The 14776-nt window shown below is 43.3% G+C and overlaps 1 protein-coding gene across 1 annotated transcript in view; it reads left to right on the forward strand.

Moving 5' to 3' along the window:
• The first annotated feature begins 6904 nt into the window (after positions 1-6904).
• The window catches only part of LOC107294330 (synaptotagmin-15), a 13505-nt gene continuing 5633 nt past the window's right edge, over positions 6905-14776 (forward strand). Inside the window, exons 1-3 of the mRNA XM_029285594.1 lie at positions 6905-6911; positions 10623-10815; positions 12409-12551. Coding sequence (XP_029141427.1) covers positions 6905-6911; positions 10623-10815; positions 12409-12551 — 343 coding nt within the window. The remainder of the gene's footprint in view (positions 6912-10622; positions 10816-12408; positions 12552-14776) is intronic.

Raw genomic sequence — 14776 nt, forward strand, 5'->3', positions numbered from 1 at the left:
AAAAAACACCTTTGGGACAACCGTGACCTGGATGACTGGGAATCTCCATACACAACCATAACATCTGCAACAACACAAAGGAAACAAAGGAGCTAGAACACCGTGGCAGAGGGTTAACGCTCCATATGCGCTTGCTCTCTGCTCTCCAAGCTGTTGCTAGAAGAAGAGCAGGGCAAATCTAAAAGCTGGCTTACCAACATCATGGCCATCCCTTAAGGAGTACATTACAGGAACCCCTGGAGAAGAGGGAGGCTGTGCGTTTGCCATGGTGCCTTACATTGAGAGGGTTTGGTCTCTCTAGCAGTTTCCAACTAGTGCAGAGCTTATGGTTGAGTAATTGAGCCTTCCTTCCTTCCTTCCTTCCTTCCTTCCTTCCTTCCTTCCTTCCTTCCTTCCTTCTCTCCCTCCCTCCCTCCCTCCCTCCTTCCCTCATCTCTCTCTGTTCCTTCCTTCCCTCCCTTTGTTCTTTCCTTCTCTCCTTCCCTCTGTTTCTTTCTTCCTCCCTTCCTCCCTTCCTTCCTTCTCTCCCTCCCTCCCTCCCTCCCTCCTCTGTTCCTTCCTTGTTCTTTCCTTCCTTCCTTCTCCTTCTCTCATCTCTCTCTGTTCCTCCCTTCCTTTCTTCCCTCCCTCCCTTTGTTCTTTCCTTCCTTCTCTCCCTCCCTCCTCTGTTTCTTCCTCCCTCCCTTCCTTCTCTCTCTGTCCCTTCCTTCCTTCCTCTGTTTCTTCCTTCCTTCCCTCCCTCCTTCTATTCTTTCCTTCCCTCCTTTTCTCCCTCCCTCCTTCTCTGTTCCTTCCTTCCTTCCTTCTTTCCTTCTCTCCTTCCCTCATCTCTCTGTTCCTTTCTTCCTTCCCTCCCTCCGTTCTTTCCTTCCTTCCTTCTCTCCTTCCCTCCTTCTCTCTGTTCCTTCCTTCCTTCCTTCCCTCCCTCCCTCTATTCTTTCCTTCCTTCTCTCCCTTTCTCTCTCTGTTCCTTCCTTCCTTCCTTCCTTCCTTCCTTCCTTCCTTCCTTCCTTCCTTCCTTCCTTCCTTCCTTCCTTCCTTCCTTCCTTCCTTCCTTCCTTCCTTCCTTCCTCTCTCTGTATAGCCTGAGCAGCAGTGCATTCCATTAAGTTCTTAAAGTTTAACAACTACATTTATCTGCCTTGGGTGAAATCCAGCATAGCTATTAATGGTTCGAGAGACATGTCCTCTTTTTAATCCAGCCTTTTTAATCTCTTCTGGGTCACTAATTACCACACACAGAGACAAAAAAAAAGGTCCTGGAATTAAAAAAAAGAAAAGAAAGAAACAGAGTTGCATACACAAAAAAAATATGAAAAGATCCTTTTAAAAAGATGGCCAGGGCCATCTCTTTTATCTTGACTGTGTTTCTGAAAATTTGCAAATGATGATGATGATGATGATGATGATGATGATGATAATAATAATAATAATAATAATAATAATAATAATAATAATAATAATAATAATAATAACAACAACAACAACAACAACCAGCAAGTTTCAGGCACAGGTATTTTCCAATATTCTCTTCTAGTGTCAAGACACCAAATAAAGAGGGTCAATTTGGTCTCCAAGGAAAGAAAGACGCCGTTCCTAAATATGCCGGCTGATTCTTCAAGTTCTTTCTTACGTCCTCTTTAATTTTTGACATGTTCTGGAAAAATCCCAGTTCTGCATTGCATAAACGAGATATTGAAATTCAGGGGAGAAATTTCCCGTGTTCTGTTTTTCAATAACCTCCCATCTACGTTGTTAAAACCTTGTTACATTTCCTCGCGTTCAAAAACGTCGTGTGCTCCCCCTTCCTTGTTGATTTAATTCCGCACAAATGGCATGCTATTCTCATTTATCTCAGTCCTAAGCTTCACTTTTCCACAGGAGTAATCCTATGGTTTGTAACTGCAGCAAACCTCCCCCCCCCACTAACATTATTATAACCCCTTTTTTTGCATGTTATTTTATCCGTCCAGGCGGATATGTTCCATCTCCAGATTCATATTTAATACCACCGTTGAACAGGCCCGATTAAAAGGAAAGGAATACAAACTCTGATCGATAAAACATACATTTGTCAGTATTTTTTTTTCCTGGTGGAGAAAGAAACAAGTGACCTCACGTGTGTCAGCCAATAGATCCGTCTAATTTTCTGGCGTTTCAAATCTGCCAGCATCGTTTCATTTGACCGGCTTTAAATTAATCGTCTCTTGTTTACATCCATCAAAATGTTTTTTAGTTGCTAGGGCTGTCATCTCAGCTAAGAATGGACCCATCTCTCATTTTTTTTAATGGCTATAACTAAGGATTAATACAAAGCGTGAGTAGCCGGCTTTCTTTCAGAGAATTACAGAACTGAGTTATAGTAATTGCAGAATATTATAGTCAATAGGTCGGTCACTACAGAGGATGCAACCGACAATGAAATAATAGTAAAGTTATTTTGCCTCCTCCCTGCGTTTCAGTGGAGAGCAAGAAATCCATTATCTGCATCTCTAAATCGTTCAAGCAGTGACTGGAAACTCAGAAATCAATATGAGACGCACACAGAGTTCAACTAAACCCAAGGCCCAGTTCTAGAAGGCGTCAACTCAATTTTAGAACCTGTTTTCTATCTTAATCTGGAAGAAGTAGAGAGCAGAGCAAATACATCAAGTATACCTTCACGTTCCCTTCAAACAACCATCAAGTTCTTTTTCTATCACATCAGGTAGAAGGATTGAATCATATACAGCTGGAGCCAACTCTTTCTTAAAATTCCTCCAATGAAGCCTGCTCTCAGAATTACTGATCTGATTGTATTTCTTAGCTTCTGATTGGGCTTTCTTTAGCAGCGATTCTCTTTCTGTCTCTAGAATAAAACTGGATAATTGCTCCGGTTGTTGTTTTTTTTAATCAGGTTTCCTGTCTCTACCCCGCCTGCTTCTGCCTCCGTTGCTTTTCTAATGTTTACAGAATTCCCCTTTGTCATTCACCCAAAGGCCAGCTTCTAAAATAAGGTTTCAGTCAACAGAAGGGGGGAAGAATGAAAGATAGTCTGCAAAGATCCTTACCTTCCCTTCCACACCCGGAGATTTCACCGTCCAGATCTGAGAAGGAGTCGTCGAAAAGGATGCTCAGGAGTCAAGAGACAAAACCCGATCAGCCTCCGGGAGAGTTTTGAACTTCCCGTGGGATCTTTTCTTCGGAGAATTGAAGCTGAGGAAGGCAACCAAACAAGATCAGAGAAGAGGGCATGGTCCACCCCTTGTCAGTGACAGGGAAGACCCCATACCCTCTCTCAAGGATTCCCTACCCCACTCTCCCCCACTCCCCACCTCAGCAGACAGTGAGGGAACAAAATGGAGACAGGCCGCGAGGGACGGAGATAATCCTATGTGTTTCATCAGATTAAAACAAGAAGGGGAGGAGAGAGGGGAGAAAAGAGAAAGGGGGCCCTTAAAAGCTAGGGAGATAAAGCAGTGAGTGCAGCCAGACCCACCACCTTGGGGCAATGTGAAAGGGGCAGCGTATGCCAAGGAGAGAAGCCCATGCCAAACATTTTTGGAATAAAGAAGACTCTAGAGCTGGATGTGGAAGAGCTTGGGGTTCTCCGCATTGAGGAGCAGTTCCAAAGTGGAGTGGAAGGAGCTGCCTGCTGATCAGATGAGGCTGGGACCACATGCGTCTTTGCCCCTGTCTGTCTTGGGCTCCCCCGCAGAGAGGGAACACAAAGGAACCACCACACTTTCCAACAGATCCTGAATCGGTAGCCTTGTGAATGGAGGAGGGGAGACTGGACTCCCCTGTCTCCTAGCCCAGTAGGGTAGGACCCAGCCATCACAACAATGGCTGGCCTAGTAATCACGCCAAGTATAAAAAAAAGAGGAATTCCAGGATGGCCACCTAAGCCACACCTCCCATTTTATTTTATTTTTTTAAAAATTCAGAAGAAGGGCAGGACGAACCTGATCTTCCATTGTCTTCCAATGATGCTCCCGTGGTTGCTGCAGTTGAGTCCATCCGCCTTGCTGTCGTCCTTTTCTTCTCTTTCCACTTTTTTCTCAGCATTGTAGACTTCTCCGGAAGTCAAGATTCTTCAAAGATGATGTCCAAAGGATAATCATTTGAGCCTGGTCACTTGTGTTTTGAGTTTTCAGTCATCCGGTTGATTGTCTCAATGATCTGTTTGTTGGTTTCCTTGGCTATTCCTGGTATTCCCAGCCCACCCACCCACCCACCCACCCAACTTAGAAGCAGAGAACTCCACTATTGGCAGGTTAGACTGTAGCACGTATACATGTAGCATACCTGCTCTGCCTCTAAAGCCATCCATTTATGGAGCCTTTCCAATGAAATTTCCAGATTTTGGCCTGAAACCACCCCTTGCTGATCCACAGTAGGTAAAGCTTATGGAGGGTTTCCAGAAAAACAGGTCCTAAAGGGCATTTTGCAAAATGATCTGAGTAGAATAGAATAGAATAGAATAGAATTAGAATAGAATAGAAATACAGACTAGAGTAGAGTAGAGTAGAGTAGAGTAGAGTGGAATGGAATAGAGTAGAGTAGAGTAGAGTAGAGTAGAGTAGAGTAGAGTAGAGTAGAGTAGAATAGAATAGAATAGAATAGAATAGAAATACAGAATAGAGTAGAATAGAATAGAGTAGAATAGAATAGAAATACAGAATAGAATAGAATAGAATAGAAATACAGAATAGAATAGAATAGAATAGAATAGAAATACAGAATAGAATAGAATAGAATAGAAATACAGAATAGAAATACAGAATAGAGTAGAATAGAATAGAGTAGAATAGAATAGAAATACAGAATAGAATAGAATAGAATAGAATAGAATAGAATAGAAATATAGAATAGAGTAGAGTAGAGTAGAGTAGAGTAGAGTAGAGTAGAGTAGAGTAGAATAGAAGAGAATAGAATAGAATAGAAATAGAAATATAGAATAGAATAGAATAGAAATATAGAATAGAAATATAGAATAGAATAGAATAGAATAGAATAGAATAGAATAGAATAGAATAGAATAGAATAGAATAGAATGGAATGGAATGGAATGGAATGGAATAGACAGAGTTGGAAGTGACCTTGTAGGTCATCTAGTCCAACCCCCTGCCCAAGCACGAGTCCCTACACCATTTCTGACGGATGGCAGTCCAGTCTCTTCTTGAAAGCCTCCAGTGATGAAGCTCCCACAACCTCTGAAGGCAACTTCTGTTCCATTGGTTGATTGTTCTCACCATCAAAAAAAAGTTCTCCTTATTTCTAGGTTGAATCTCTCCTTGATCAGTTTCTATCCGTTGTTCCTTGTCTAGCCTTCAGGTGCTTTGGAAAATAGGATGACCCCCTCCTCTCTGTGACAGCCCCTCAACTATTGGAACACTGCTATCATTTCTCCCCTGATCCTTCCTCTTCACTAGACTAGCCATACCCAGTCCCTTTTCAGTTTCATGGGCCTAACTTTACTCCAGACGACTTCGAAGTTAATTATGTCCACTGGCCACTCTTTACTTGGAGATCTTGCCCGGTGGGCTCACCCGGTGTTCTAAATATTGGGCTGCGTCCTCTCCAGTTAAGATACGTTGCTGGGAAAGCGGAAGAACGGAGCTTTTTACACTAGTTAAAAAAACACCAGAATCTTTGTCAACCTGCCCCAGAAGCCTCTGGAATCCCCACCGCCGCTTTTGGAGAAGCAAGTGGCCTCGTGCAAGTTTAAAAGAAAGAAAGAAAGAAAGAAAGAAAGAAAGAAAGAAAGAAAGAAAGAAAGAAAGAAAGAAAGAAAGAAAGAAAGAAAGAAAGAAAGAAAGAAAGAAAGAAAGAAAGATGAGAGATGTTTTTATTTCCGCCTTCCCCTGAGCATGGAAGGGAAATAATAATAATAATGATAAAGTTGGAAGGGACCTTGGAGGTCTTCTAGTCCAACCCCCTGCTCAGGCAGGAAACCCTATACCATTTTGGACAAATGGCTGTCCAGTCTCTTCTTAAAAACTTCCAGTGTTGGCGCATTCACCGCTTCTGGAGGCAGGTTGTTCCACTGGTTAATTGTTCTAACCATCAGGACGTTTCTCCTTAGTTCTAGGTTGCTTCTCTCCTTGATCAGTTTCCATCCATTGCTTCTTGTCCTGCCTTCAGGTGCTTTGGAGAATAGCTTGACTCCCTCTTCTTTGGGGCAGCCCCTGAGATATTGGAAGACTGCTATCATGTCCCCCCTCATCCTTCTCTTCATTAAACTAGACATACCCAATTCCAGCAGCCGTTCCTTATATGCTTTAGTCTCCAGTCCCCTAATCATCTTTTCCTGTTTGTGCCTTACGCCATAATACACTTTAAGAGTTACAATTTAATGTGAAAGCCAAAGCAAGAAAAAAAAATTCATTACAGTTTGCTCTTCTGCTCCAGTTCTTCATCCCAGACAGTTGAGGTCAGAAGGATGCTTCAGAGCCAGGAGCTAACCCCTCTCTTTCCAGGAAGGAAGAGGGAGATGCTGCCCTCCTGGACTCACTTGCTACCTCCTCCCTTGAGTTGGCAGCTTCCCCGCAGCCCTGAAACATTAAGGAGCTGGTTTGTGACCAGGAGGAGGAGCTGGTTCTTCAACAGTCAAAGGCAGGCAGCGACTGACCGAATGGAGTTCTTGCAGCTTTCGTCTCTCAAGTCAATCACAGGTATATCAGATCCGAAGGAGGCTGTGGGGAGCAGAGGAACTGCAGCTGAGAAGAAGTCCTGTCTTACTGCTCCCGCTGCTGCTACCACCACCACCACCACCTCAGATACATCAGAGGAGAGCAGAAGAGGACAACTCCGAGGAAAAAAGTGGTGCATTGAAGAGTTGGGTCCAAGATGGAATTGAAGCTCTGAGCTGCAGTGCAACAGAAGATCCGGAGAACTTCACAGTTTTTCCTGCCTAGGTGCCATGTCTGGTAAGGAACATCCCTATTGCTCAGAGCAGGAGCCCCACCTTTGGAGATGGGAGAGAAGAGTCAGAGGAGGAGGAGGAGGGCAAACATATCTCACTTTTGGATGCTCGCTTAGTGGCATCCGTCGCCTGGTCTCTTGGAACGTGTCTCCAATTCAGGTGGTTTCAAAAGTGGGAATCTGTCTTACTTCTCTCGGCTTAGCTGATATTTCTGTCCAGCTGGACCGAGCCGACAAGGCATGGAGTTAAGCTTTAAGTTACCAACTGTTGATATGCAGAATTAAGAATCTGAGTAGATGCCCCTGGTTCTCTCTCCCAGCCCTGTTTGCACAATCTGCAGGAATATCTCCAGCCTAGACCAGACCATCCTCTATCTGGGTTTTAGATCTCTATTTTGAACTTGGGCTGTAGTTTTTTCTCTCTCTTTAAAAGTGTATTGTTCTTAGGATATAAAGAGAACAGCGATGGTGATTGACAACTTTTGCAGCAAATTCCTTTCTCAATACTCTACGGGCGTCATTACCTTCTCCACATTTTACCTTTACTTTGTCAGGGTATCTGCTCCCTTATCCAGCTCTCTCTAATTCTCACGTCTGAACTGCTGTTAAATTCTTTGCAGGCTGAAGGAACGTTTGGCAGGCTGAAGGAACGTTCCTAAATCTGGGGGTTGCACTGGTCTAACAAAAAAAGGTGTTAAAAGCAAATCCTGAGGAAATAAGATCTCAGACCCTCTTCAAGAGGGCTTGAAGTTTGAGGGACTTGATCAAAAAGAGAGAGTTCCAGGGAGTCAGAGAAATTTCCCCACAGAGAAGATTTTTTTCCTTTGACATATTTCTGAAACTGACGCTGGAAACTTGGCAGTAATCACGCCTAGCGTCTCTACTCACCAAGTCCTTGTAAAGTTAAGACAACGAATAAAGGTAATCCCTCAACTTACAACAGGTTGTTTGGTGACCCTTCCAAGTTACTACAGGACTGAAAAAATGTGACACGATCGTTTTTCACAATGATGACTGTTGCCGCATCCTCATCGTCCGGGGATCAAAATTCAGACGCTTGGCAACCGGTTCGTATTTACGACGGTCGCAGTGTGTCCCGGGATCACATGTGATTCCCTTTTGTTACTTTCTGAAAAGCAAAGTCAACGGGGGAAAGCCAGATCGACTTAACGACCATGTTACTAACTGAACAATTGCAGTAAGTGACTGTGGCAAGAAAAGGTCGTAAAATCGGGCAAAACTCACTTAACAAACGTCTCGCTTAGCAAGTGAAATGTTGGGCTCAGCCGTTAAGACGAGGACTACCTGTATCCCTTTCCAGCTATTGTCGTTGTCCTCCCTCTTTTTCCAATCTCATGAATGACAATTATTTCAGAGAGAGAGAGAGAGAGGAGGAACCCTGAGGTCCCACTGACAAGGTCACCAGCCTTTTCTCTGCCATTTTTGAGGTTTCACAGATGCAGAAGCTAAGGAGATGTTCTGCCCTTCAGGCTGAGGAAGAACGTTCTATCTTTTTCCAAGCCAGACTCGTTGCTGCATCCTTAAAAATGCCACTTCGATCTGCCTTTATTTATTTTATATCTCATTTTACTTGTCCGCTGCCAGAGGAAGGAAAAAGACCTTTGCATTCCTGTCGCTCATGGCCTGTCCTTAAAGTCTAGCCAAGTGATTGCGTACGAATGCAAGGAATGCATAAACGAGAATATTCTGGTCGTACTCAGCTTCTTTCTGTTTTTCGATTAACAATGCAGGACCATTGCTGCATGTTCACAAAACTGCGGCAGGAACTTTTACATATAAATCAAGCCTGTACCGTTAATCTGCATGAATCTGTGTTGATGTCTACGGGTCAATTTTAAAATATTAATGCTGAACTTTCATGGAAAATGGCCAGTCTCATTTCCTGGCCGGATGATTGCAGCCACCAGCCTCCCCCTGCACTTAAAGTCCCTTGAGCATCATACTTAACAACCTAGAATCCCAGGTAGGGATGTGCTAGTTCAGTTGTTCTCAACCTTTTTAATGCCGCGACCCCAACCGGTCGTAAGTTGAGGACTAAACCGATCGTAAGTTGAGGACTAAACCGGTCGTAAGTCGAGGGCTACCCAACCGGTCGTAAGTCGAGGACTTTCCCTGCCCGGGAGCGCCGCGCATGCGTGGTTCCGCCCCCTGAGCCGGCCGAGGCGTAGCTGGCAAGCAGCAGAGACGGAGTAGGCCGACCACCAGCTGGCCCAGCCCAAGGGAGGTAAGGCACCCGCCGGAAAAGGGGAAAAAATGGCGGACAAAAAAAATGGCGGACAGCCTTGCTTGGCGACCCCCATGAAATGGTCGATCGACCCCAAATGGGGTCCCGACCCACAGGTTGAGAACCACTGTGCTAGTTGGCCATTGTTTCTCTGAAACAGGCACCTATTTCTAACACAGATAAATCCAATGTCTATTAAAGGGCTATCTGAGAAGGAAATGAACCACACACTTTATTGACGGGGTGGGGGATAACAAAACAAGGGATGAACCATAAATCAACAGTTGTGTTTTTCCAAGAGGCAAAATATTGCTAATAGCTGCAAAGTGATGCATAGTTTACCGTTGATGGCTTGCTAATGTCTTGTGGTTGAAAATGCTGAACACAGGGAGAAAAAGGTTGAAGGAGTGATGGCGGTTTAATTCTACTATTTCTCCCAGATTGCTCTTTGTGTTGGGACTACAGACAAGCCAAAGGCCCCAATATGCCTCTGATAGCCTTCCAAACACAACCCCTGGGAGATGTTTGCATGGTTGAGTCTTCTACTGCTGCCCAAGCCAGCTGCTTTGGGGCCAAAGAACCTCATCATGAAAACGGTCAAGGCTGTGGTGTGGGGTCCTTGGAGTCCTCCGAGCTGGCTTGTCTTCGTGCAGATGTTTCATTAGCCAACTAGCTAACATCAGCAGTGCTAGAAGGGAGTGGATTGGCTCTCTGTTTACCAGATCTTACCTAGTTGGGTCATGAAATATCTGCCAGAAAACAACCGAGCTCAGAGAACACCCAGGACCCCACAGCTGAACCCTGAGCTACCAATATCCCCTTCTATCAGTACCTTCCAACGCATTTACACGCAGTGCAATCATGGTGACTCAATGGCTTTGTAACCTAGTCCCGGAGGGAGGGCTAGCAGCAATGTCCTTCCTTTCCTTTCTTGCTTGACATTGGGGCTGATGTTCATTTTTTCCAGGATGCATGGCAACTTCAGGGGTAGGTAATTTACTAAATGTTACTTTTAAGGAACGGATCTCTTTCATTTGGAGAAGGGTTGGGTCTGGACCCTCCTTGAAAGAGGAGCAGTAGGGAGAACGGGTGCCCATTATACACTCCCTTGGTGCGTAGCGCAGTTGGCGAACGTGACTCTGACTTCTCTGGTATTTGAACATTGAGACGCAATTCTATTTATTTGGCCTGTTGGCTATAGGACAAGAGTCAAGATGGTCCTTTCCAGTTAAGTGGAAGGCACTGGGTGGAGATGTCAAATAGCCCCTAGATAAGAGCTGAGGTTGGCCTGAAAGGACAAAGAGAAGTTGTGGCATGCTTGAAGAAAGTGATGGAGATAAAGCTGGAGCATTACGCAGAAAATAAACACCTGGCCAGAACGTTGGGCAATATGATTTTTTTTATCTTTGGGAAGGGGATGTCTTCTCTTTCCCCCACTCCACCCCATGCATGTGAGTCTTTGTGTACCCAGAACAGGCAGTTGCTGTGGCTGGTGGAGTAGTAGCTGGACTTCTGCTTCTGGTCCTTCTGGGGATAGCCGCCTACCTCTTCTGGAAGAGTAAATATCTCAAGGGCTCTTATGAAGAACTGACTGATCCAGTCACCCCGGTTCTGCAGGAGCCAGATGTTGCTCAATCAACTTCCGTTCCTCCTCAAAACGCCAGGTACAAAAAAGGTCCTTCCTGCTGGCCATCATCTACCCTTCAGAAGGTCTCTCCGCGCCATCAAATTCTTTGGGATCTCCTTCCTTTGCCAGGGATGGGGAATCCAGTCAAGTCTCAAGTGGGTCACCTCAGTTGGGTCAGGCTTTGGGGATGGACAATCAACCCTGGGACTCCAAGGCCTCTCTGAACACTGGGCTGGAGACATTTTGAGTCCCTCATCTTCCGTTCTTCTCTACCAAGTAGTCAAAGAAATGCACAAAAATAACGCAGGTATTTAAGACCCCAACCCCAGGATTCCAAAAAACCAAACAATTATTCAGTAAATGAAATGAGCAGCAGATATTTTGCTCAGCTTTTCCCTGTCTGCATAATAACAGCGTGAACAATAAAATAAGCACGAATAACTTAAAGGCACATGACATTAAGAGAGAGATTCAACAGATTTTTTTTATCCTTTGAAGAGCTGGGGAAAACTCTTCCTTCTAATGACTAGCTAATTGGAGACAGAAGATATTCCAGGAAAGATAATAAAGAGGGAGGGAGGAGAATTGGGTAAACTGGGAGAAAAAAACTCTAGAATTTGTATCCGCCCTGGGGCAGAATGTACACAACCTGTTCATATCAAGTTCCCAACCATTTATTTCAAACCTTTTCATCGATCCGCCATTAAAAGGATGTTGAAGCCTCTTTTGACAGCCGTGCTTTCTAATTAAAATATCTAAGCAGATTTTCAGAGCTCGCTGTCTATTCTTATAATCAGATTGAAGTTATCTTTAGATTAATTAATTTCCCCAGGGTGGTTGAAGAGAAATGAAAGCAAGATGTGTCGCATTTCAGAATCTGCTTGTCCCGGGGATGATACTCGAAAGTAATTTAGCCATGATTTGTAGTAGTAATCTTCTTTGGGCAATGTTGTGGTTAAAGTTGGGTTTCAATCCAAAACCATCTTTCCACAGAAAAATTTAAATCTCCTGGATTTATCTATTATTATTATTTTCAAATTAAAATAAGCACAAAAAGTAAAGAAGACTTGGCTTTCTGCCTGTTACTCTTTCTCCTCTTATTGGTTTTAATTTTTTTTCTCACTGTTCCTCCTCCTCCTCCTCCTCCTGTCCTCCTCCTCCTCCTCCTCCTCCTCCTCCTCCTCCTCCTCCTCCTCCTTCCCTCTTAATTTTAGGTTGTCTACTTGGTCTTGTTTTGTCAGACCTACATGGTGGTTTTATTGCTCTTATTTTGTTCAGCCTGCTTTTATGGGCTGTTTTTTTTGTTGTTGTTGTTGTTTTAACTGTCGCAGCTACTTTGCCGGCCCGCTGACTGTAAATTACGATTATGAGAAAGAAAAAGGAAATGTAATTCTAGAAAAGGGCTGGGAAGCAACAAGCTCGATCCAATGAATGTCAAAACACCCTTTTAAGTCCCTTTGATTTCAAGCGGGGTGGATTTAAGCTCCGATTTCTCCCACTTCATTTGGAAGCCTTCCAGATATTTCAACCTTGCCTGCAGCCGTTTTCAGAGCAGTTCGATTTCTGATATTGCTTTGTTTGTTTGTTTGTTTCTTTAATATAACTCCATGCTGTGTTTGCCTTTGGACAGAGCAAAAAGTGTTCCTTTCATTGTCCCGCCCAAATTTCACCGACAAGGGTGGACCGATGTGCTAAACGGAGAACAAATTCAAGAGGAGAATGAGCTTTATGTTACTCCAGATTCTGGACCCCGATCCTCTTTCCATTCTTTAGGTAGGTCGGCACCGTTTCGGTGACTAAAACGCCAGAAATCGGGTTTTGCCCCCAAATCCCACCTCAGCCTTAAATTCAATGAACATTGCTATTGCGTGGCTGTTTAAATAAAGTCCTTTCCTGTTTAAATAAAATAGTTTCCTGTGAGACTGCACAAACAAATGTATCTTCCAGAAACAGGGCAGCAAAATGATTAAAATCGTTAAGGGTCAGGGCCTATTTTGATGGTGTAATCTGGTTCACGATCCACTTCCTGTATTTCCAGCGTAACTCCAAATACCGTACGTGAACATTTGTTCCAGACCTGGGTTGGCTTCAGACCTACGTGATCCCACAGAAATTTGCCTTTAGATAAAAGTTAAGTTTATAAGAGTTGATTAGGAAAGACAATGGGCGTGAGTTTTCCACAAATGCCCTGACACTTTGCCTAATTTTATTTATTTAATTTAGAAGATTTATGTGGCCGCCACTCACTCTCACTCTGGGTGGCTTACAAACAGTAAAAATCCAGTATAAAAGAATTTAAAAAATAACCTCACCCCAACCCCCAGCAACAACACATAGTCAAATGAGCCAGTTGGTAATCTGGTGGGGGGGAATAATTGTTCATTGGTGGAAACATTACAGTACTGGCCAAAATTGTGGAAACCTTTTGGGAAAAGTGTATTTTTAAGGTCTGATGGCTAATAACACCACTTTTTTTTTAGAGTAGTACCATAAAATTATATATCAATGGAAAGATAATTTAATCGAGAATGTAATGCAACATAGTTTGTTCAATTATCTGTACTGTATTCTACGAAAAGCTATAGCCAAATAAACAGAAAAAGGAAACACAACTTGCTTAGGTTGATCTCAAGTAGCTTTCCTTCATCTGATGGTAGCCAATGAGCATGAGTGTTTAGAGAGCCAATCAGGTGTCATCTTGTTTTGGCAATGAGCCAATCAGATCACAGTAGGATTCAGTTAAGGATGTCTGTATTGAAGCTGAGAGGATGTTTGTTGGTGTGTTATGTGATCGCTATCAAGTTGATTGAGTGTTTTTTTTGTGTTCTAAAGTGAGCTTGTAAAACGCAATAAAATTAAAGTAATGGTGCAAAGAGTTGACCGGTTGCCCAGAAAGCGATGTAAAATAGTGTTTATTAAGTGAATGAGGCTACAGTTATAAAGAAATGAGAAGAAAAATGGGTGGAAACTTATCCAAAGGTGGCATATCTACTGTACCCTTTTCCCAAAAGGTTTCCACAATTTGGGCCACTACTGTAATCTTATCACTCCTGACTCTTTTGACTGTTGAGTCTAAAAGGTTCTGTAGCTTCACCTTACGGACTGCATGCTGGTTTGATCCAATGAGTAGAAGGAATGTTCCTTGGTGGCATATGGTGCATTGCTGGCTTTGCTGGCTCTGCTTCATTGGAGCCGAAGCACTCATGGAGATTTGCAGCATAATCCCGCTACATTCAGAAGTATATCCTGATGAGACCACCAAGTCCAAAGCACGAGTTTAAGGTGATGTCCTAATTAAGGGACTGAAGGAGAGAATGCAACTGCCTGATTTGTTCTCTTAAATTCTTTCATTTAGATGTCTATGGAGGGTCTCAAGTCATCCAGGTCATGGATGTCCCAAAAGTGGACATTGCTTGTTTTTTTCTTTGAAGACGTTTCGCTTCTCATCCAAGACGCTTCTTCTTGAAGAAGTGTCTTGGATGAGAAGCGAAACGTCTTCAAGGAAAAACCAAGTGTGTCCAGTTGCCTCTTGAAAAAACATCTTTGGGTCTTTCATTTAGATTTCAGTAAATTGCCTTTGAGGTTTGCTGTGAAATTTATAACCCAGCTGATCTTGAAGACTATATGTCAGAATTAATACTGCTAGTCTAAATAATTGTGCAAAAAAAAAAAGGAACCAGATTTCCCCAGATGAACATCTTCCAGATGCAACCAATTGTCCTGTCTGTTGACCAAGATAATTCTTTTTTTATTTCTTACTTGAAAACACACGAATATAGCTTTTAGTTTCGTATTTATTGTGGCCATTGACCAGTACGATACATAAATATCGTAAAATACTAAAAAAAAAACACTAGAACCGATAGACGGTAGGTAGCATAGGTGAGTTTGGGAAGACACAGGTTGTTTGAAAGTTGTCCACTTAATCCCAAGATTGGTTATGACTTTCCAAGTACTGCTGTGCAATTTTAAGAGAGACCCTGGAGGCTAGAACATAC

The sequence above is a fragment of the Protobothrops mucrosquamatus genome, unplaced genomic scaffold (assembly GCF_001527695.2).
Source record: "Protobothrops mucrosquamatus isolate PMUCROS unplaced genomic scaffold, P.Mucros_1.0 scaffold1911, whole genome shotgun sequence".
NCBI classification, from domain to species: Eukaryota; Metazoa; Chordata; class Lepidosauria; order Squamata; family Viperidae; genus Protobothrops; species Protobothrops mucrosquamatus.